The 22,907-nt window shown below is 61.0% G+C and overlaps 1 protein-coding gene and 1 non-coding gene across 8 annotated transcripts in view; both read right to left on the reverse strand.

Annotated features, from left to right (window-relative positions):
* Positions 1-1,666: 1,666 nt before the first annotated feature.
* PRRC2B (proline rich coiled-coil 2B) overlaps positions 1,667-22,907 on the reverse strand; it is a 57,978-nt gene continuing 36,737 nt past the window's right edge. For 2 of the 7 annotated variants that reach the window (XM_029920228.1, XM_029920225.1), the window contains exons 15-30: positions 21,243-21,439; positions 20,463-20,608; positions 19,790-19,931; positions 17,784-17,866; positions 17,219-17,407; positions 16,891-17,085; positions 16,392-16,478; positions 15,681-15,785; positions 15,392-15,584; positions 14,660-14,757; positions 13,599-13,726; positions 12,784-13,024; positions 10,003-10,182; positions 9,362-9,453; positions 7,276-7,357; positions 1,667-6,008 (exon numbers count right to left, since the gene is read on the reverse strand). In XM_029920228.1, the coding sequence (XP_029776088.1) occupies positions 5,874-6,008; positions 7,276-7,357; positions 9,362-9,453; positions 10,003-10,182; positions 12,784-13,024; positions 13,599-13,726; positions 14,660-14,757; positions 15,392-15,584; positions 15,681-15,785; positions 16,392-16,478; positions 16,891-17,085; positions 17,219-17,407; positions 17,784-17,866; positions 19,790-19,931; positions 20,463-20,608; positions 21,243-21,439 (2,293 nt within the window). In that variant the 3' untranslated portion in view covers positions 1,667-5,873. Of the gene's footprint in view, positions 6,009-7,275; positions 7,358-9,361; positions 9,454-10,002; positions 10,183-12,783; positions 13,025-13,598; positions 13,727-14,306; positions 14,368-14,659; positions 14,758-15,391; positions 15,585-15,680; positions 15,786-16,391; positions 16,479-16,890; positions 17,086-17,218; positions 17,408-17,783; positions 17,867-19,789; positions 19,932-20,462; positions 20,609-21,242; positions 21,440-22,907 lie in introns of those variants that run through there. The other 5 variants (XM_029920227.1, XM_029920226.1, XM_029920230.1 and 2 more) reach the window with 5 other exon arrangements.
* Positions 10,888-10,968, reverse strand: LOC115277169. The gene has a single exon (XR_003902274.1). It is a non-coding gene; the product is annotated as a small nucleolar RNA SNORD62 (small nucleolar RNA).

Below are 22,907 nucleotides of genomic sequence, written 5' to 3' on the forward strand. Positions count from 1 at the left end.
GAGGTCCGCCGCTGTAGCCCGTCGTTAACGGCTTGGGTGTTCCGGGGTCCCGGGGACGCTGCGGTGTCTCTTTAAAAAATAAGACCGTAGGGCCTGATCCGCGTGCCCCTCAGTGAGAGCAACCCGCATGGGACTGCCGGCCCCGAGCCCGCGGGTGCGCACTCGCGTCGGGAGGGCGGGCAGGGCGGCCGCCACGCCCCACGGAACCCCGAACCCCCCCGGGCGCCTGCACCTCCGGTCCCCGCTCCCCGCGAGGAGTCTGCCTTGCAGGAGACACGGCGCCTTTGGCCAGGGAACGACGGGGCCGGACGGTTAACCGACGGAGACACCACCGTTCTCCCGGGCCTCGCTCTTCCTGGTGCGTTTTCCTCGCATGGACGGAAAGGGTGCTGCAGATTTAAAAACTACAATTAAGGTTCTTGATCGCTTGCAAAGTTTGCTTCCCCCCGGGAATGTTGGTCAACCCAGCATTAGAGAACATCGCTTAAGAATGTGCTGGTTGGGGGACCTGGGGGGCTCCGACGGTTAAGCGGCGGCGTCTTGATGTTGACCTGCATTGGGTCTGTGCTGACACCTTGGAACCTGCTTGAGATATTCTCCCTCGGTCTGTCCCTCCCCTGCTGGTGCATACACACCTTTCCTTTCAAAAATAAATTAAAAAACATTTTTAAAATGTGGTATGTGGTGGTTACTTCTGACAAGGAGGCTTCTCCCAAGGCTGTGTAGAGAGGGAGCGGGCTCGCTGGGCCTGGGGAGGAGTGGGGGGCTGGCTCCAGGTGTAGTTCCCTAACCCACAGGTCCCTAGGGGCAGTGAATCTGGCGGAAGGGTCCGGCTGGCTGTTAGAGCCGAGACTGCGCATGCCCAAGTCCCAATTCTTCCACATAGTCCAGACCTTCAGAAGGAAATTATTTCCCATGTTAAGTGTCCAATCTGGGGATAATTTGCAAGTTTCCTACATTCTTAACTGGTGCTAGGCAGCTAGGTTAACTAGTGCCGTGACCCCTTTGAATCCACACTACCCTGTGAGGTGGGTACAGTTCGAAGTGTGACTCTGGGGGGTGAAATGTCCTTCCCAGTCCCCAGCCATGCTGCTGCGGGGTGGGCGGAGGAGGGGCAGCAGAACTGAGGATCACCGCCGGCCACTCTTGCCTCCTCCCTCCTACCCCAAAATGCAGCACTCCTTTCTCCTTCCAGCAAAAGGAGTCACACCAAGAAACAAAACATGTTAAATCAGGGGCACCTGGCTGGCTCAGTCGGTCGAGGATGCAACTCTGGATCTTAGGGTCATGCGTTCAAGACCCTCCTTGGGCATAGAGCCTGCTTAAAAATGTTTAATAAAGGGGGGGGCTCAAAAATCCTTTCTCCTCTGACCCACCCACTTCTCATGAGAAGCCCGGGGAAGGCAGAGAGCAGGCAGACTTCCTGCACACCCTAATATCACCCACCCGGGTAAAGGACAGGGACTGCTAACGTGGACCCATTTGGAAGATGCATCCCATCTACAGGTTTTCAATCCCCTCTCTCTCCAAACTTATTTTAAAGCATTTCAGCCAAGTCTCTCTGGATTTCCTTCTAAGCATTCGGGGACGACTCTTCCAGCTCTCGGTTTCTCTCGCCAAATGACAGAAAATCGAGGGACACACAGCCTGAGAAAGGACACTCAGCTTTGGGGCCTTTTTTTTTTTTATTTAAATAAGGAGAATTCTTTCATATGGAAAGAGCTAGTACAATCACATATTTGAAAGGAGAAACAATAGGTACTGATCCAGAGGGAATGGGCGGAGGGTGAGTGTGCCACCATGGCCTGCTGAATCCATGATTCCGGTTCCCATCCAAGGCAAAAGCTTCCCAAAAAATGTATAAACAAGCTGCACATTACACCTTTAGCCATCGTCTGCCCTTTCAAATATCTGGTCTACATGAAAAGACAAAGAGAGGAAAAGGCCAAAATAAAAACAAAAAGGAACAAAAAACACAACCCTCTTCAACAACAAAAAACCCAAACCCATTTACTCTGCAAGGCATGAGGTCAAAAGCTTAAGAGCACAGTATCCCCTTGGAACAATGGCAGAAAGTCATCCACGCAAGGCCTGAACAGAAATCTCCACTCTGAGGCTTCATCACATGCTGAAGACAAGGGTCCCGGGGCCACTGCCACCCAGCCAGGTGGAGAAATGGTGCAAGTGGAAGATCACTAGCCGGATAGAGCGCTGGCGGTCCCGGAGGAGTGCATAGCTAGGGGACAGTGTCAGGGACCCCAACACTGAGCCACCCTGTTCCAGGTGAGCTCTTAGGTCCGTCTGCCTTGTTCAAGCAGGAGGAGCTGGCTTTCCGGAAGTCTCCATTTCCCAGTCATCACAGAACGTGACAAAGCAGAGACACTGTGCAGTGTCCTTGGTTGTGAAAGGCCATTTCCAACAGACCTTCTCACCCAGGCTTGCTCTGCAAGAAGCGTGAAGGGACCGATACAGATTTGACAGGCGACATGCAGCCGCTTGGTGGAAGGGAACAGAACAGGGAGGGGCTTTACGGGTCTGCCACCTGCTGCCTCAGTGGGCCGTCTCTGAACATGGCCCTGGGACCCTCCACCTCCTTGGCTCTAAGCATCACTCACAAACCTCATCAGCCACCCAGAAGGCAGATCCTGAGGACGGGAGGGCGAGGGCCTAGTTGGAGGGAGCCGGCGTCAGTATAGAACAAGACCCCAATTTCCCCACAAGTGGCGGGATGGCCACAGCTCTGGAACTCAGCCAACTCATTTCTGAATGCATAGGTCATCCTTGTTTTCCGCCGAGGAACCCAGAGCCAGAAGTGTATGAATGCCAAGTTTGAAAACAATAGTGATGTGGATTAAAGGGGGGACGAAACAACAGTAAAGAAAACTAGACCGAACACAACCGGCAGCGAGGATTTCAGTGGGTGAATGCCTCTGGATACCCCACCGCCTTGCTCTGCGAGCTCGCAGACGCTGGACAGACACGACTGCGGGGTCGCCAGCTGCCCAGCAACGGGCGGCACCATCAAGGGCATCTGAACGGAGGCAAAGGTACAGCGAGAGAGCTGTGACCCGCTCCCTCCCCCCAGTCCCAGCAGCATAAAAGGTAAGTGCTGGTCTTCTCCTGTTCCCTCCAAAGGCCCCACGGCTTCCGCAGAGGCCTCTGCATGGATATGCGCTCTGAGGATGACGGTCTGAAACCAACATAAGACCCCAAGCCCCATTTAACCTTGAGCTTGGTTCTAAAACCACATGAAAGGAAGGGATATTGCACCTTAAAACACCTCTGCACTAAAAACTGCATTTCATCAGACCAAGGAATGGACGGGCCGCCGGGAAGGCCAAGTCTGCCCTCTGCCCCAAGTCCAATTTAAAATCTGCAACTTAGTGGGAAAGAGACCACAGCTCGGGCACACGGAGGTGGTGAATGCACGAACTTCACATGCAATTTCCTGGCCTTTCCTGCACAGAATAATTCAGACATTATATATAAATAGAGCAGTGAAACATTTACTGGTTTTCGCCTAGACCTACAACATCAATACATATAAATAAATTCTAGTGTTTTCTTCTTTTTATTGGGGGGGGGAGAGAAAATACAGGGGTAGAGAGAAGGGCTGGAGAACAGGCGACCTTGTGTTTCCATGTGTTCTCAGATGGGGAGGACTGTCACTCTGACTGCAGGCTGGCCTGCGGGGTGCACCTGGAGTTTCTCACAGCATCCAGGACTGTTCTGTTGAATCTCAAGACGACAAAACCTTTTCTCCATTTGACGTGCAACGTGCGCCGGAACTAGGCGTGAGGTGTGGCCGCACTTCCAAGTGTGCAGGCAGCGGTGCGCGAGGGGGACTCCTGCAGGGGCAGGCGGTGGCGGAGGGGAGCGGTGGGCAGGGCAGCTGGGCACAGGGACAGCAGTCACACGCTTGCAGGGCAGAGAAAGAGCAGGTGCGCACATGGGTTGGGCAAGGGCAGGCGACTCATCAAGTGAGTGGCCCTTCGAGAAGGGACCTCGGGGTAAGGATTCAGGCATGAAAGTGACCCGGCTGGTTAGCGAGGTCAGAGGTCAGAGGATGGAGGCGGGAGGGGGACCGCGGGAAGCTGCACACGAGCCCCGCAGACGCCCGGCACCCTCGCGGCCAGGACGAGGAACAGCGACCAGGAGTCTGCGCGCACTTCCTAAGGCCCTGTCCTACCCGGGTCTACACTGACACACAGCTCAGAGCCACAGGGCGTCACACGTCTGCGGTGGCACTTGGGGGACTCCGTGGGGCGTATCCCCGCCCACTGGCTGCCTGTCCTCTGAGCCAGGTCCCCCAGGGAGCCGCCAGTGGGGGCAGCTCAGCAAGGCGGACGGCTGGCCTGTTAGTCGCTCTGCGAAGCACGTGCAAAACTCGACACTTCCCTTCCCTCTCCCTGGAATGACAAAACCGGGGACGATTTCCTTCTAGTTCTTGTTTTAAAAAGAAACAAAAAAAAAACAGCATAAAACGGCTCACACAGACATTTCTTGAGAGGCATCGCTGCAGACTTCAGAGGCTGTCTCTTCCCCACCCCGGCGCCGCCCATGGCTGCTGAGGACCAATGGGTCAGACCCTCCATCCACCCTGCCCTGGGACATGGCCCCGGCCGTCTGTAGAGATGGACACCCACAGCCCCGCTCACAGCGCCTCTGTCCCAACCACTGGGGCTGCCAGTGGGAGCAAAAACATAAAAAAGGAGAGAAAGGGACCCCTCCCCGCGGCCTTCCACGCACACGCCTCTGCCGAGACCCAGGCAGACAACCGTCCGAGTGCCCCTGTCCCCATGAGAAGGGGCCTCGAGGTCTCCAGGGATGAGCTGGGTGAAAGGTGGCGGGACAGGAAAATCCAGACAAGACACGGGCTCAGGAAGAAAAGAGGAGGGCACGTCATGGAAGGCTTTGAGAAGGGCATGCGGGTCCAACGGCAGCCCCCAGGTGCTGGAGCCCCAGATGCGGAGGCGCGGCGGGGCCAGCACCGTCCAGGTCAGCCTGGAAAACGCCAGTGATGGTGTGCCTCCAGGATTTACCTCGGGTGCCCAGGGGTCTGCACGCCCACTGGCTGTTGAAGAGTCTGGGACAGAAACTCTGCATGATTCCTACGCTAAAAAGGTCATCGGCTTCCCCAGGCCGGCTCTGGGCCCCAGCGGTCCTCAGGCCAGAGGCTGGAACCCCACCGTGACACCGCCCCAGTCTTGCGTGCTGCTCCCACGCCTGTGGCTGCCCCCGGGGTGCCCGCCACGTCTCTGCGGGCCCCGGGGAACCCACGGAGGAAGCGCGGGGGCGTGGGGGGAGCCCAAGATGCAGGTGCGAGGGGAGCGCAGTACCGAACAGACGGGTGAGGGGGATGATGGCGAAGTAGGAAAGTTCAGCTACGCAGACATAGCTTGTGTTTTTTTCTTTTCCTTGACTCCTTTGTAAAAACTTCAGCTGCTTTTTAAAACAAAAAGCCTCCAACTACAATGGCGCTGCTGCAAAACCATTGCGCCCGGGGCCAGGGAGGCCGGGGGCGACTGGAGAAGGCGCTGGAGAAGGCGAGGACCCCGCGGGGCGGGCGGGGGACGGGGTCATCTGTACTGCACGAAGGCGGGAGTCACTCCAGAGTCACGGTGGAAAGGAGGCGGGGACGACGTGGGGACGGGGTCGTTTGCTTGCTTGCTTGTTCCGTATTAAAGCGAGCAGGTCAATGTCACAGATCCACGGGGACAAGCTGGCTGCACGACGGGGCTTTCGGGAGCGGAGAAGAGAAGGGAGGTCTCTCAGCCCGGGCCAGGTGCCTCGACGGCGGATCTGGGGAGATGTCCGAGCCGAGCGGCGGCCCTGTCCTCGAGGAGGGGGTGGTGAGGCGTGGCCAAGCACCTTCAGGCCTTGCTCCCCTCCACTTTGACCGCCCGAGGCTTGATGGCTCCGGTTCGCTTCATCTGGGGGGCGGCCGAGGACGCCTCCTGCAGTTTCACGGCTCCCAAGCTGGGCTTCTCATCCACTCGCTGTTTGGCCTTTGGACAGATGAACGGGGACAAAGACAGTTACCCGGAGGCAGACACACGGGTCTGGACACACAGCTCCACCGCCCCCTGCCTGCTCCTGGCTCACTGGGGAAGAGCAACCCTCAGAGGCCCGTCCTTTGGGGGAAGGGCCGGACTGAGAAGGGACTCCCGCAGGAGGCACGCTGGCGTGAGGGGCTCCCTCCCTTCCCACGGGTGCTGAGGGCAGTGACTCAGAGAGGCAGGAAGAGGCCAGTCTTCCAGGAAGCACCCTGCGATGCTCACAGGCCTCTGCAGGAGCGGCACAGCCAAGGCTGACCAGAGAGGCCTTCTCAGATCCCTGCCTCCCGTGCCCCGAGGGTAAAAAGCCCCCGAACAGAGATCCAAGTGCAGCCCATGAGCCAGAACTCCTGAACATTTAGCCGAGGGGCACGGGGCCACTAGGGGAACCTGGTCCTCCCAAACCCTGGACCACCCCCCTGCCTCCAGCTCTGCCGAGACCCTTCCCCAGGACCCTACTTTGGCCTCAAGACTCCTAGTCAGGGTTCCATTGACCTGCAGCCCTGCGCAGCGGACGGGGCACAGTCGGCCGGCCTCGACCCTGCCCCCCACCGGGGTGTGAACTCCGGAAGGAAGCTCTAGCAGCTCAGTTCAAGTAGTTCGAGGAGGGTCGACCCTCCAGGAGTGTAATGAGCCATCGGAGTTCCACCTCCGCCAGCCAGGGGTGCGGTTCTAGAAAAGGACCGCGCCTGACGTGTGGGAGCTCTGGCGCCCCACTGCGGTTTAGAGCAGCGGCCGAGAACGGTGCCCCTGAGAAACCCCTCCTGCCACAGACGGGAAGGCGTCCCACGTGTCACCCCACCCAGCCAAGACAGAGACGAGACACAGCACTCACTGGAAGCAGCACGCGCACGCGCACACTCGCACACGCGCACTCACGCGGCTTCGCGAGCTGACCCGCACACCTAACCGAGTCCCAGCGCTTTCACAGCCCGAACCACTGGGGAAGGACACGCCACCTCCCGGCACCACCTCCTCAGGACTCCACATCCTCCCTTCTCTGCAGGACAAGGAAGGAGCCAGACGCCCATCAAGAGGAGAGATGCCTCGGCCAGGAGGGACTCGGGCTGCCGGCTCCCGGCGCCACCGTCGAAGCGCTTAGGGCGCGTCTCTCTTTATGAGAGGGGCACTCAAATGGGTCGGACAGTCCCTTCTCTTTTGGTGCCTGGAGATGGGCCTAAGCGTCCGGGGCTGGAGGGTCTGGAAAGCCATCTTCTACCTGTTGAACGTAGTGTCCCTGCACAGAGCCCATGTTAACTGCTGATCCAGAGGGCTTCCCACTGGGGCTAGCAGAGCTAGGCCTGAAAAAACCAAAGGCAGGGGGTGAGAACAGGAGCGTCGCTGGAGAAGCGGAGTCAAGCCTAGCACACGGCGCAGGCCCCCTCGGATAGAGGAAGGCCAGGCCCCGCCAGCCGGAGTGCAGAGGGCGCCGGGGCGGCTCACACAACGCACCTGATGGTGCAGAGGCCAAGGCCCCTGCTGCGGGCAGACACCGACCAGACAGGTGGACGGGCACCGACCATCTCTCGGGGTCTGGGGGGACCGGGGGATCATGTGGTCTACACAGCTGATTTAGGAATGGTCCTCAGCATGTTCTTAGCTTTCACTTTTTCACACAATGGGGAGCGGGGGGGCAGGAGGGCAGAAAGAGAAACCCAGAGCCACAAAAACCTTTCAGGACGTCAGGGCTCATGGGTGTTAATTAGATGCCTGGTGGAGAAAAAGATTCTGTGGGCAAAAGCTTGAGGAGTTTTGTGTGCAGAGATCATCAGGACCTTCGATGGTGGGGGTACCCAGACCCTGAGTTGAGGGGCACGACTCCCAATAAGCACGTCCAAGAATCTGACCCAAGGGCTCTTTTCTGGAAGAACGTGCCTCAGAAGCCCAGTTTCCAGAAAACGTGGGAAACACTGCCCTATAAAGATATACCAATTTCCCCGACCCCACTAAAATGCCAACAAAACAAACGCTATTCGTTAAGGTATGTTTTCTGCATAGTTTCTCTCCAAAGAGCCGCTGCTGCCATTCCTCTGCTAAGTGGACACGGTGACTAGGAGTTTCCACGTTCCGGGTTTGTCTCTGTCCCCAGACGCGGCTAAACACGCTTTCTGTGGTGGCCGCGGAGACACATCTATTCATGCATGAAGTTTCCTTCCTTAATCCAAACTACACTCACTGCTCTGCGGTGGCTGTCGGGCTGCACCTTTCCTAAAGACCTATGTGAAAAACATGGTTGGGAAACAAGACAAATCAACAAAAATAAATGAAGCCGAGAGAATGAATGAACATACAAGACGATGGAATGGGAAAAAGGCCACAAAACAATGCCTTTCCCTGGAAATGCAGGTGGAAGCATGGAGTGACCGGACGGACAGGACAGGGGACGGGGCCTCAACACCGCAGGACGACGGGCAGCGTGACCGCTGCACGAAGACTCAAGGTGGCGATCTGACGTGCGACAGCACTCCGCCTGAGGGGCCCGGGCTGCTGACCTCGCACAGGGCAGGGCGCTGCCGGTCGCGCACGTCTGTCCCCCCCCACGCCCCGCCAGCCCGAGGGCTCTCCAGATCTTTCCCACTTGTGACAAGAGTCAGCTGCACCTGCCCGCGGGCCCCACGCCAGAGCACGACACCTCCCCGTGCCCACACCCCCCTCCTCGGGGGCGAGCAGGTCAGCGAACCTCCACTTCTTCCACTTTCTAGTAGGAGAATAACTGAGCACAGGGATTCACACAGAGCCACCCCCAGATCCGCTAAGTAAGGGACCTGGGGCAGCTCCGGGAGGCAGAGACCGAGGCCAGGGACGCAAAGAGAAGGGGCCGGTCCGTGCTGTGGGAGGCACGGATGCCCCTCGAGGCCAGCAGCCACGGGTCCCAGCAGGGCCGGAGAGCCAGTGCAGGGGACAGGCGGCCCCAGGAAAGGGCATGTACCCTCCTGGCCAGTCAATGGTTTGTAAAATCTGGCGAGAAAGCTGTGAGCAGTTGGGAGGGGCCTCACACTAGTAAAATAGCAGCTGCTGTTCCTTTCCCCACCTTTCCAGAAAGCTCTCCCACACTGGGCTGTTTTATGATGATGATTAAAAGCCCAGCGCCCTGCCAGCTCCCGGTCTCCCCATGGTTAAGTCAAACAGGAGCGCATCGCAGCACGGACACTTCAAGGTGAAGGTGACCCAAGCCTCCAAGGGGACCCAGCCTCAGCGCCCTTCCGCGGCTCTCCCTGGGCCCCGAGGACTCTGCGGAACCACCGAGTCACATCTAGACCAAGTACTCAGTGAAGCAGCATCTGGCCCCCAGGGCGTTTCCTTACCTGTAAGTCTGTGGTGACTGCACGGAGCCTCCTGGAGGAACATTCTGTTTACTGTCGGCAAAGTGGAAGCCCTTCATCTCCATCTGAGAGGACTAAAGACACCGAGAAGGAACGAGGGGTTATTCGATGGCCCTGGAGATGCCTGGCCCTCACGGAACCGCCCAGTGCAGAGCCGAGGAGGATTTCTGGGGACAGAGGGATTCTCTAACGAAATGTGCAACCTGGGCTCAGAGGGCCCCGTGCTCTGTGGTTTTGTTTTCCGGAAGTGCAGCGGGGAGAGAGCACCACGCATCGCCACCAGGACGGCCACCAGCAGAGCCCAGCCCCAGCCCTGTTCTCTGGGGACCTTGGGGACTGGTCTCCGAAACAGCCCCACCACGGCTCCCCTGGCCAAAGGCCCAAGGCACCACGGCCGCACCCCTCTCTCTGCGCTGCGCCCTGGTTCCTGTCGCCAGCTTACACAGGAACCAGAGGGTCCCGCCACGGGCTTCCAAGAGGAGCTCCCCTGGAGCAGGAAAGCCACAGTCTGTGAGGCCGAGCCTGTGCCTCACCTTGACCACTGGCACTTTCTGCCCCGACAGTGGCTCCTGACTAGCCGGTGAGGGTCCCGCCAGGACGCAGCCGGAGGGAGTCATCCTTACCTCTCTGCTGGTGTTGAGGACCGAAGGCTGGGACCCAGGCGGAAGGATTCGGCGGGGGGCCCCGACAGAAAGGCTCTGCCCCTGCGGCAGCTGGACGGACGGCGGCAGGATCAGGGGCTGCTGCCCGGAGCCGTACCGTGGCAGAGGCAGCTGGGAGCCCGGCAGCGGCATGGTCAGCTGCTGGAGGACAGGGGCAGTCAAGAGGAGGCACAGATGTTGGGGACAAAGCCACAGGCCACTGTTCACACCCGCCCCCGGGAGCAAGCGCAGATCACACTCCAGGATCTCATTCCCAGAAAACGAGAGAGAGGCCTCTGCACAGCCAGAGGCCCCGGGTTCCCGTTCAGGCTCACCCTCGGGGGGGGGGGGCGGGCAGCGCTGAGGGCCAGAACGGGGCAGGGGATGACCACGAGCCCAGGGCCACGCATGCGGCTCCTCCCTGGGGCTGCATGGGGCCAAGTGCACCCCAGACCCCTTCGCCTGGCAGGGGCCTCCCAAGTGCACATTACGTGCCAGGGAAGCACCAGGACATGGCAGGCCCGGGGAGCCGCAAGGACCTGGCATGCAAAGCACAGGCTGCAAACCCATGTGTGTGAGGGGCGGGGAGGAGTGAAGGAAGGTCAGGAGGGCATCTGAGGAAGCAACATGCAAGTGAGCCCCCCGAGACGAAAGCCATGTGGATGTGTATCTCTGGACTCCTTTGCGCGGCACAAGACAAAACCCCTCCCCTGCTTTGCCTCTAAAGGTGACAGAAAACAAGACTCGACTGGGTTCTGGGGTTCAGGGGTCCTGGAACTGGAGACTGGATCCTTCTGAAGGCTATTATGTCAGAACAAGGTGGGGGGGGGGGGGGAGGAGGGGGGCCCGGCACAGGGAAGCCGCTGGTCTCTCAGTCACTGTCCTCTTCACCCCTGCGTTGAGTCCACTGGAGGGTCAGAAGGATCTATTGGAAATGCATCACTGAGACGAGCGGCAGCCTGGGCCTCAAGACCCCAGCCCCCCGCCCCACCCCTGCCACGGGCAGGCTGAGCAGGACAGAGCTGGGTTTCTGGAGACTTGTTTCAGGGGGCACCCTGGCCAGTGTGCTGAGAACAGACCGTCGGGCCCAAGAGCAGAGGCGGGAGATTGTGGAGGAGCCCCCGCAGGAGCCTGGATAGGGAGCGGGTGGAGGGCATGAGGCAGGTCTGGGTTCGGAGTACTTTCCACAGGTAGAGCCTATAGGACCTGCGGAAGGACGAGGGGTACGAGGGGCAGTGGGGACCTCCAGGGGACACGGACACAGCAGCCAGGAAGGCAGGGAGAGCTCAGGTCTTGGACACAATGCTGGCCCGTGTCACACGGGAGATGCCGTATAAGACGCCAGAGGCGACGGGTAGCCCACTGGCCGGAGAACACGCCTGGGGGCACCGGGGAGACCGCTCTGGATGGCACGCAGAGCCACAGGGCCAGAGGACACTGAGAAACCACAGACCAGGCAGGGGACGAGGAGGGCTTCGCTGGGATGGCGCCCGTGAACTGAGCGTCTCTGGGTCAAGGGCTGCCGATGGGTTAGGAGGACAAGAGCAAAGAATCACCACCGGAAACTGATGTGCGAGCTGAGCAGAGTTTGTCTCGTCTTTGACAAGGGGAGCGACAGGGTTGTGGGGGGTAATCTGGAGCTCGTCCGTGTGCGGGGCGGGGGGGCGGGGGGCCATGCTGCAGGAGCGAGCAGGAGCCCGGCTGGAGGGCACGGGGGCCTCCGCTGAGCACAGCCAGCCCACCCTGCGGCAGGAGAACGGACACCGGGTCTCGTTCCTCTGGCGACACCATAAGCAAGATGCGGGTGGGCGGGAGGCCATGCGGAGGCGGCTCCCAGTCTGGAAGGAATCCCAGGGGGGCTGTTGAGGGCGGCTGCCGGCATGCAGCCACGGGTAGGCTGCCGGGGGCTGGATTCCTCCGGGCACAGACGGCTGTGCAGAGGCAGGACTGGACCTCCTCAAGGTGGAAACACCGCAGGGGGGCCCCCGGGCAAAGGCAGCAGGCGGCTTGGCTAAGCTGAGCAGAGAAGGTGGCAAGCCCAAAGGGGGAAGGCAATGAAAAGGTGGCTGGAGCTGGGGGGCTAGAGAGAAAGAGCTAGAAAAGCAGAGCTGGTGACCAGGCAGGACCCGTAAGCTTGACATAAAGGAAAGAGTACAGTTTCTAGCAGTGACCCATCCAAGCGGGACCGTGGGCACAGTGGGGTCCCGGCGGCAAGGGGGCCGTGGTCCCGGCGGAGGGAACACATCTGTGGGTACAGAGACGAGAGTATCGTCTACGCAGACGTCAAAACCGCCAGCAGCTAGAGCAGGAGCTGTGCAGCAGAGACTGGGCCAGGGGCCACAGGAGGGGAGGGGTGACCCTCAAAGCTGTCCCACGTCGCTGACGGTCACGGGAGACGAAGACACGGAGCCCAACACTAGATTCGCAACATGGACTCACAGCACACAGAGGCCGGCCCAGCAGTAGCCACTAGGGGCTCCAGACTGGGCTTTTAGGGAGCAGGGAGGGCGGGCCAGCAGCATTGGCAGGGACGCCAGGAGGACGCGCGCACCTCCTCTCCAAGCCCCCAGGACAAGGGCGGGACAGAAGCTGCAGGAGCGTGCTCTCAGGGGACAGACTCGGGAGGGGCTCGAGGCCCGAGCCCAGTCCCAATGGTCACAAACAGCACGTAGGTCACCACACGGCGAGAGGAATATAAAAGGGAGAAAACAAGCACAAATGCAGAAAGCCCAGGCTCTGGGCGAGAGGGGCCGAACTCCTGACCTGTGGGAGCTGGGAGTCCAACAGCTGCGAGGCGCCCAGGCCGGCAGCCTGGCCGAGCTGGCCCTCGTAGACCAGGGCTTGGTTTCCGCTCATGGGCTGGTAGGGGGAGCCGGACTGGGGCTTCACCATCTCCAAGGGCTGCATGCCCGGGAAGGCCGAGTAGGGGGGCTTCAAGGCTGTGCCTCCAGAGAGGATCATGGTGCTGGGCGGCGACAGGCTGGGGTGCATGTACACCTGAGATCTGTGAGAGCCACGCAGAGGGGGGTCGGGTGCAGGACTGCACCGGCGGCCCGCAGCGAGAGCACACGCCACCACCCCCCCCAACCCGGGGTGCTTGCTAAGACCCAGATTGCTGGCCTCGCCCCCAGAGCTTCTGACTCAGAAGGCCTGGGACAGAGCCTGACAATTTGCATTTGTAACAGGCTCCTGGACGGTGCTGACACCCCAGTGTGAGCCTCACACGACCACACGGATGAAACCGTCCAGGCCGCACAAGGCACAGGACAACCCACGGGATGCCAGAGGCACAGGACTTCAGATGCATGGGAAGAGCCCACGAAGGGTGGTGGACAATGGGAGGACGGGCAGAGGGGAGGGGGAGGGACCGAGAAGGGGTAGGGTGAAAGGGGAAGGAGAAGTAAGGCCCCCCGAGTACCATCAAACCTACGGCAGGTCCTCCAGCAGATTAATAATGACTCGGAAGGGACCCAGATCACCACACTCCCAACCCTACCCCGAAGCAGACTCGGAACAGCAGTGATACAAAGGGGCCCACCCACGGGCAGCAGGGGTCTGAGCTTCTGGCTGCACCTCACCTGAAGGGCTGTAAGGAGCTGAAGATCTCCTGAGACTGGGAGACGGGGAGCCCGCCCCTCAGTCCGAGCTGGGCTTGAGCCTGCAGAGACGTGTGGAGGGAAATTGGGATCTGCTGGGCAGCGGCGGCCTGCGGACGGGAAGCCAGGCAGGTGACTGCAGTGTCCTCCAGGGTGGCTGTCCACCACCCCCACCCCTCTCTCCACGCAGCAGCTCCAACATTGCCCCAAAAGCAAATTGGAGCATGTCCTTCTGGTGCTTTCCTTGCTCTTGGGGAAAATGCAAAACCTAGGTGACAACCCCAAACCAGATTCCTACACTGGGTTCTATACAACGGCAAGAACCCATTCTGGCCACAGTGGTCCACAGACGTGCATTTTAGAAGGAACGGCCAACAGGAAACCTACACGTAAGTTACATGCGGTACAATCCAGGTACCTGAACCTCGGACACCTTACAAAACCAACAACATGACCTTTAAGAACGTGTTTCATCAAGAGATCAGGGCTGGCCAAGTCCTCTGTTCTCTGTCCCCAAGTCTGCCTCTGCCCAAGGGCCCCACCATCCTGGCACACAGGTGCGCGGGGTGCCAGACCATCGAAGGCCCCGCACCGGCTTCACGAGGGAGACTTCCAGAAATCCGCCCCTCGCAGCACAGAAACTACGCCCATCCTGCATGAAAACAAACACCTGCACGTTTCTAAGACTACCTCTTTCTAACGCATCCATGCCTGGGAGTCTAGGCCTTTCTTCTCTTCATCAGAAGGATACCTGATACCAAAGGATACCAAAGAGAATTCCATTTCAGCTAATCCCCACCTAGGACACAGGAAGAATGGACAGAGGGGCTCCAGAAAGTCTGGAGTCCGGGCTCCATTCCTCTTCCCTGTCTCTCCTGTGTTCGTTCACCAAACACGTCCTGCCTGCCAGGATAGGCTGCGCACCGGGCGACACACGTGAGGGGACTCGGAAAGTGAGACAGTGAGCAAATCCAGAAAGGAGGTGGGTCCCAGTGTGCGCTGCGTCCCCGTCCCCCACGGGGCCGCCTGTCGGCCGTCGTCACCTGCTGGTAACTCTGCTGCTGAGGCATCGTCTGCGGAACCAGCCGAGGCTGACTTGCAAACACGTGGCCGTCCAGGTACAGGGGCGGGAGGTGGTTACCTGGACGGGACCCGAGAGCAGAGAGGACAGTCAGGTCTCGCCGTTCGCGAACGACCACGCGCACACGCTTTCCCGGGGAATCGAGGTGCTCGGTCCCCTGCTGCCGGGCTTGCACCCCACACGTGCGCGCCCCTCGGGGAACACGGGCCCAGGAGGGTGGGCAGCATGACCTTCCTCACTGTGGCTCGGGCAGCCCTGGTCTCAGCCCCTTGCTCCTCTGTCTCCCCGCACCGAGTCCACGGTGGAGGTCAGGGGGTCCCCTAGAACTGCACCACTGAGACCCTGCCCTCTCCCTTGTGGAGCGGTAGAGACCGGCCACCACCTGTGAGGTATCATGGGCTAAGCCACAAAGAGCCAGCTTCATCTCAGAGGAAGGGGCCGTAGCCCGGAGGGCTGGCGGAGAGGACACCGCCCCTGCGCACAAGCGGGCTCTGACTCCCAGCCCTGTCTCTGCTTGCTCCTGGTCTGCTTCCCACACCACAGAGGGGATGCAGGGGGGCAGGGAGGGCCAGGGGTGGGTCGCGCCTGTGAGGCCAGGACCACTGGCCCACCAAAAAGCTCCCACCCCTGCACCCTCAGGGCCCGCACCATGCCGGCTCCCTGGGCTGGCTTAGGCGAGCGAGCAGCGACATACCTGGAAGAGAAGCAGACGGTGCGACGGAGGCCACGGGCATGGGCGGCATGGAGACTCCGCCGAACGAGCTGTAGCTGACGCCACTGGAGGCGCCCACAGAGGATGGGGGCTGGATGCCCGAGCCCGCGCCTCCCGGGGAGCTCTGCTCTGGCAAACTGGGTGAATTTTCCCAGGCCTTGCGTGCGGACTCCATCTGGAAGGCAAGGGGGGATGGCTGAGATCAAAGCCCCGGGATGGCACGCGGCCCCGCCTCTCCGAGAGCTAAGGCACCCGAGTGGCTGTGTGTTACCTTCAGGGTGAGGTCGGCGGTGGGGAAGGAAATTTGGGAGAGGCCGATGGCCCTCTGGATGTGATGATCGCGCCGCAGGATGGGAATACTCTGCGTTAGCCCCGCCTGGAAGGGAAAGGACACCATGGAACACGACAAGCACGGAGCCAACACGACAGCAAAACTTGCATCTTCGGTTTTGGCCACGTGCACTCGAGACCCCCAAGATGAAGCTGCCAGCAGCAGAGACCAAGTTCACCTGCTCCGGACAGTGGCCTTCCCCACTTCCCTCGACAGACGGCTGTGGAGAGCCACCTCCACGCCCCCAGCCCCTGATGCCTAGCTTGGAGCCCCCCCCCCCCAGGTCCTGTCTCTGCCCCCACCGGGAACTGGTTACATTTCTTCACGCATGTGGCCAACAGCCCCTCCCATCCGTGCCCAGTGCCTGCCGGCGTATTATAGGGATTCTGGGTAAAAACAGTGGTTTATGTCGGCACTACCAAACACGCGTAACTCCAGAAAGACCTCAGGAATCCCAATTTCTCGCAGTAAGATCACAGAACCTGCCCGAGGACACGTAACCAGCTAGAAGATGCGTTATGCTGCACCCCCAAGTCTGCCTGACCCCAAAGCTGGGGGTGGCCCCTCCCCTGGCCTCGGAGCCCCCCCAAGGCTTGCTCCTTTCTCTCCAGGACCTGCTAGCACGGTGAACAGAGGGGAAAACACACTCACGTTACTGGCCAAGGCATCCTGAAGTTTGGCGACCGGGTTCCCCGCGGGACCGGAGGCCGAGCCCGGTGGCAGGCTGAAATCCGAGTCCTAGAGGAGGAAGAGCTCACTGAAGACCTCTGCCCGCCTACCTTTCGGCAGAGACACGACATTAATTTGATCCCGTCTCAGTGAGTCAAGACACCTACTGGGCAGCATTCACCAGACGGCACCCAAGAAAGGACGCCACCTTCTGACCCCCCAGTACTCCCCTCAGTACCACTGGCCACCTTGACAGAGACTGTGGAGATCCCCTGGCTGGTGTCAGAATAATCTAGAAGGCAGCTCAGCGGCACCTGCTCATCCTGCAGGCCGACATGCTCCCCCCAGAGAGCGGCTCAGCTTCCGTTCGCCTGCTCCTTCTACGTTCCCCTGTCTCAGTGCCTCCCCTCCCTCTCCAAGTTCAAAACCACGGGGGACACGGGAAGGGGCAGGGTGGGAAGGAAACACATCTGAGCCTCACTTTCGGACTGACTCCGAATTCGATGGGCGGCACCGGCAGCACCGAGTCCACATGGATCTCCACGCCGTTAACGGGCGGTACGGCTCCCTGCAGCCGCTCGGCCCCCTCAGAGCCCTTCCTGTTTTTCAGAGAGCGCTCATTGCCGATGGGGCCGGGTCTGTGCTCCTTGCTCTGTCCTGAGCCTTGATCTGAGTCCTTGATGGGAAACCAGAGGCGCTGAGAAACCTGGGCCAGAAGGGCCCCCGTCCCCAGCTCTGAGCCCCGGGAAGAGGGGAGAGAGAAGGGGCGACGGCCCCAGTCCCGGCCCCCGGAGGCGCCGCCGGCTGACCTTTGGCTCAGGCTGCTTCTGCGCCTGCTCCTTGTGGCCGTCAGCCTTGGGCTCCAGGCCAGGCCCGCTCACGTCCTCCGGCTTGAGGGTGCCGTACGGGGAGCTGCGCTGGGACGAGGTCGTGGACGACTCCCGGGACTCAGCGCTCAGGTCGACGCCGCTGTCCCCCTGGCTGCTCTTAAAACCCTGCTGTGCAAGGCAACGCGCGTGAGAGCCGGACCCCAGGCCCCGACACGGGCTGTCCCGGGAGTGGGACACACCCCCAGCACATCGTCCCCTCGAGTCCCGTCCTGACTTGGGCCCTGAGCCACCAAGTGCCCAGCAGTTGAAGACACGGTCAAAATCAGGGGACCCGTAGTGGACGCCGGGGGGGGGGGGGGCCCTGCCATGCCCATGCCCTCGTGGCCCAGGCCAGAGGGGCACCTGCCACCGCAGGCTGGGTGGTCGCCCACCCTCCCCAGAGGTCAGCACCAAGCGCAGGTCTGCGGAACGGGGCGGCTGGGCTGGCTGCCGGGTGCACGAGGCCCAGGCCCGGCGGCGGGGGGCTGCCTCGGTGGCCACTCACCTCAGCCGAGCCAGGCTCGGCGCTGTTGAAGGCAGCGGCGGCTTTACTCCAGGAGTCGTTGGCTGGGGCCTGGACGGGAAGCGCTGCCCGAGGGAGCAGGAGGAAGAGTCAGGGAGGGCGTCACGGAGGAACCGGCTGGCTGGCACAGCTGACACCCCCCACCGGGCCCCTTCCGGCCTCCTGACCCCGTGCACAGCCCCAGGAGCTGCTCTGGTAGCTTCTGCCACCTTCCCGGCATCCTCAGACAGACTCCAAGAAGCGTGCTTCCCTTTACTCGTCCGCTGTGTGCTCCGGGAAGGCGCACGGCGGCTTCTCCGTCACACCGTGAGGAAGCCGTCCCCTCCCCGGGCGCGGACGGGTCTCCTAAGCTGACCTTTTGTTTCTACAAGCCAGCAGCTTCAGTAAGTCTCTCCAGGATCCGGGCCGGTATCCCTCAGCTCTCAAGGACCACCCCGCAACTCCCACCAAAGCCACAGACCCTGTGTAGGCACGCAAAGCCTGACGTGCTGTTTTCAGAGCCAGGGACCCTCTGCGGCCGAGCATGCGCCCCTGGGCTGGGCGCCCGGGAGGCGGGTCCTGGCAGCAAAGGCCCGAGGGCAGGGGTGCAGTCCAGTCCGCTCCTGGCGGTGGCCTGGCAGTATTCGTGGACATTCAGAGCGTGACATCCTGCTCGTGTGGGCTACCGAATCCACTCACAGTTAAGATCATACTTCCAATCAAGAGCCGCACATCGTCCAGCGTTATTTGTAATGTGCCGGAACCAAAGTTTTAGCCAGGAACACAATAGGACATTCAAAGAACCGACACCTGGGACCCACCAAAATTTGGGGTGTTTTTCATGTGGCTCTGGGGTCACGTCATTGCACTCTGGGGTCCTTGGCGACTCTGTTTAACACACCAGAAACGGCTAACTTCTCTAGGCTCCCCAGTGAGGCCTCAGGCTTTGATTCCCGCGGACTCTCCAGGGCTCTGCCCCACGCAGGCATTAAAGAACCTGCTTGATTAACATGGTTTTGTATTTTAAGGAGCACCTGGGGGGCTCAGTCAGCTGGGGGTCCGACTTCCACCCAGGTCGTGATCTCACAGCTCTTGTGAGTTCAAGCCCCATGTCGGGCTCCCTGATGTCAACGCAGAGCCTGCTTCAGGTTCTCTGTCCCCCTCTGCCCCTCCCTCTCTCATACCCTCTCTCAAAAATAAACATTTTTTTAAAAAGTGATTTTGTTGGGGCGCCTGGGTGGTTCAGTCAGTTAAGCGTCTGGCTTCAGCTCAGGTCATGATCTCATGGTTCGTGAGTTCCAGCCCCGCGTTGAGCTCTGTGCTGACAGCTCAGAGGCTGGAGCCTGTCTTCCAATTCTGTGTCTCCCTCTCTCTCTCTCTGAACCCCGCCCCCCGCTAACTCTCTCAAAAATAAAAAACATTTTTAAAAAAGTGGTTTTGTGTTACCAGGGGAAAAAAAGGAGCATTGGGTTTGAAATTTTTTTTTTAAGTTCAGAGAAATTTTCCAAACAAAAGGTCTCCTCGCCTGGTCTCAAGCCTGTCTGGCTCAGGAGAGCATCAGGAGAGCGGCCAGAAGCGCCCGGCATCAGGGCCAGCATGCAGCACAAACGGGACAGCTTCGGACTCCGTCCCCCTCCCTGGCAGTCACCAGCTGCCCCTCCACAGGCTGACGGGAAAGGGGGCCTGTCGGGCGCAAAGGAGCCGAGGTGACGCCCCCCAGCACCTGAGCTGTGCAGGCGTGGGGGCTCCCGTGTCCAGATCACCGGACACAAGGAGTGGTGCCCCCTTGCCCCAAACCTTAGGCAGGGGGAGTTTACAGCTGTTCAGGGGCTCTGGCCACAGGCGGTGCCAACACGGTATCTAACTCTGTGGCTCTGGAGAGGAGGCAGGAGGCGGGGAAAGCCGCACGGGCATGCACGGCCCCAAAGCAGGATGCCCTCTGAGAAGAGGCCCCAGGCCCTGGGGACAGCTGCAGACCAAGCAGCTGAGCCCAAGCACCCAGCTCTTACCCTGGCTGCTGCTCTCCCAGATCTCCGTGCCCAGGCTGCTCCCGGGCACAGTCACGTCACCCTGCTCCAGGCACAAGTTGTTTTGCTTTTTGGCAAACCGAGGAGGAATGCGGGAAGAAAGACCTCGACCCTTGACAGGCACCTACGGGGAAAAGAGTGCTGCTGTCTGGCCCAGACGTAAAGGATGACAGGTCCCCCCCGCCCCCCGCCCAGAACCACACCACCAGGAACGGCCCCAGGGGTGCAGGAACGCTGGCGTCTCCAGGCTTCAGCCAACGACATCCGTCCCCATGCCACCTCCGCCCTGGGAAGGACAGGCAAGCCAGCGCACACCAGCTGGACAGACCAAGTGTGTGGCGTCCAGGCCTGTTTTGAGTATAGGGTCCCCAACCATCATGACGCCCCAGGTGACAAATCTCGTCCCACACAGGCCAGAGTGATGGGAGGAGGGGCCCGAGGAAGGTCTGCGTCCTGCTGTCACCTAGGACGAGTCCCCCTCCATGAGAACTACTTCCACACGACAACAGGGCCCGCGGGTGCAGGACACACAGCACGCTGCGTAACAAGGCCCCCCTTCCCTCCCCTCTTCTGCCTTGGGCCGGATTCAGAGCTCTCTCTCTCCTGGCTCCAGGTCTCTCTGTGCCTGCCTGCCCTCCACCCCACACCCCCTTACCTGCACGGCCTGCTCCTTCTTCCTCCTCTCTTCCTCCAGGAGACGGCGCTGCTTCTTGGTCAGGACCTCGATGAAGCCTTCGGCCGCCATGGCGCCCACCTCACTCTCCTCCCCGGGGCTAGACCCGCAGTTCTCAATGATGGAATCTGAACCCAGAAGTCACAAGGAGGGACAGTGTCTCCGCTCAGCAGAAAAGAGAATAACCCAGCCCTCCCGCTTGCTCTGAGGACAGAGCGTATTCGTGGTCCGAGGAAACCCACCAGCTCTCTCCACCCTCCCCAGGCCTCTTAGGCGTCTGGTTCTCTCACACCAGAGACGGCAGTAAGCGCTACAGCCAAGAAAAGAGTCTCTGGACAGCTCCCTCGCTGCGATCTATTGAAAGTCAGCCCTCGACACAAGGGTTTGTAAGAGAAATGAAAGAAGAAAAAACACACACACAAAAAAAAGAAAAAGTAGAAAAGAGTCTCTGGAGACAGAAGTCCCCGCTCTGGTACTAAACAGTCACGTGGCCCTGGACACATCATGCAGCCTCGCTGGGCCTCAGGGTCCCCCTCTGCAAAACGGGGACACCATGGGGCTGCTGGGGAGCAGGGGGGGTGGCGAGGCTGCGAGCAACAGGAGCGCAGGGACCGCATCTGTTCTCACCAGGGTCGCCATGGACCTGGGCCCACCGCCTGCCCCGAGGCCGCGAGGGCCCCGAGAACGGGCAAGCCCAGCCGCCCAAGGGAGCCGCCTCGGCCTTTGGTTGTGGGGCCTGAAGCCGTGAGGGGACAGACTCACTTCCGTAGTTCAGGTCGAACTGCTTCATGGTCTCGCCCTGGTCGCCAGCCCTCTGAGCGACCAGCTTGGCCGCGTCCTCTGCCGTCTCGCGGGAGGCCTCGGGGAGGTCAGAGGCGCCATGAGTGGCCCGCTCCAGCACGTAGTGGCTGCTCCCGCTGCTGCAAGCAAGACCCGCCGGCAAGGCATCGTCGGGGGACCTGGGAAGAAGGAGAATCGTGTTAGCACAGAGGCCACCGGAGGCTGGGAAGGAGAGAGGGGGACGACCGGCACGTGTCCCGGGCACATGCGTGGCTGCAGGGCCCTGACTCGCGGGGCCCCCTCCGTGCAGGCGAAGCGGCTCCCCGGCGCCAGGTCTCCATGGGCCTCGCTGCTGCAGCGGCACCACCTGCTCACGGGGACAACGGCCCTTCCCTGACCCCTCCCCGGGCTCATTGCCTCGGTTCGTCCCCGCCACGTGCCGCACCCAGCAGGGCTGCAGACGGGAGAGAACGAAGGGGGGCACTCAGGCAGGGCCACGGCACATTCCACTCCTGGTACTGGAGCCTGACTAGGGAGTCGGGAGCCAGGGCGGGCCCCACGGTAAGGCCTCTGGCAGAAGTCAGAAGCCAAGCCCAGTGTCAGCATCTGGGGCCTGGGAAGCCAGGCCAGCCCGACACCCAGAAGGACCAGTGTTCTCCTGGGGTCCCTCTCTGGGGCTCAGAGCAGATTCCACTCCAGGGGGATGTTCAGTCCCAGACTGCGAGATCGGGAGGCACTGCGCAGATCAGGCTGCACAAGCGAGTCCACGCTCTCCCCTGGACTGGGTTCTGGGCAGCCTGCAGGCAGCGAGCCAAGCGCACGCTGAGCCGCCCGAAAGCCTCTAGGTCCCATGGGAGCCGCTCACAAGGCCTCGGGCAGCTCACCTGCTTTGGCCGATGCCTGGTTCTTACCACCAGGAGGCAGCCAATCCCGGAGACTCCTCACCTCTCCTCACCATCAGGAGGCGGAGCAGTCCCCACAGGGCCAGGAGGCTAGATGGCCCAGCAGGACAGGGGGAGCAGCAGCCCCGGGGCAGAGGAATCTGGGGGACCAGCACAGTGCCCAGGGGGCTCCCCCTCAGCGGGGCGGCAAGGCTACTCATGGAAGGCTGAGCTCTCGGGACGCGTGCTGGGGAGGCCACCATTTAAAGACTGGGTTTCAGTTTTCAAGCCACAACTACGACACTGACATGCCATGAGAGAGGCAGACAAGCCGCGGAAGAGCGAGTGACGGAGACGCTCACACGCAGGGCCCTCCGGGAGGACGGCAGAGGGACGGAGTCGGGGCGCCGGACACGCGGCGGGTTCGCATGCACGGGCGCTGCTCGAAACAACGGGCTCACTAACGGAACTGCAGCAACAGAGAAGGGCCTGGGGCTCGGTCTGCGTTTTACCTTTTGGCTTTCAAAGGCGTCCCACTCTGCTGGCCGTCATAGCGGGGAGAGGTGTCACCACCACCTGGCCTAACAGCCTTCTCCCCGAACCCCCCCGGCTCCAGCTTGCGGCTCTGCCTGTCGGCCAGGGGCCTCTGGCTGGAGAAGCTCCGCTTGGCCAGCTCCTTCTTCTCGCCCACGGCGGCCCCGGCCAGGCTGCCGTCCGCCTGCGGCTCGGGCTCGGCCCCCGGGCCCTCGCGCCGCTCCCGCCGCTC

The sequence above is a fragment of the Suricata suricatta genome, chromosome 13, assembly GCF_006229205.1.
Source record: "Suricata suricatta isolate VVHF042 chromosome 13, meerkat_22Aug2017_6uvM2_HiC, whole genome shotgun sequence".
Lineage (NCBI taxonomy): Eukaryota > Metazoa > Chordata > Mammalia > Carnivora > Herpestidae > Suricata > Suricata suricatta.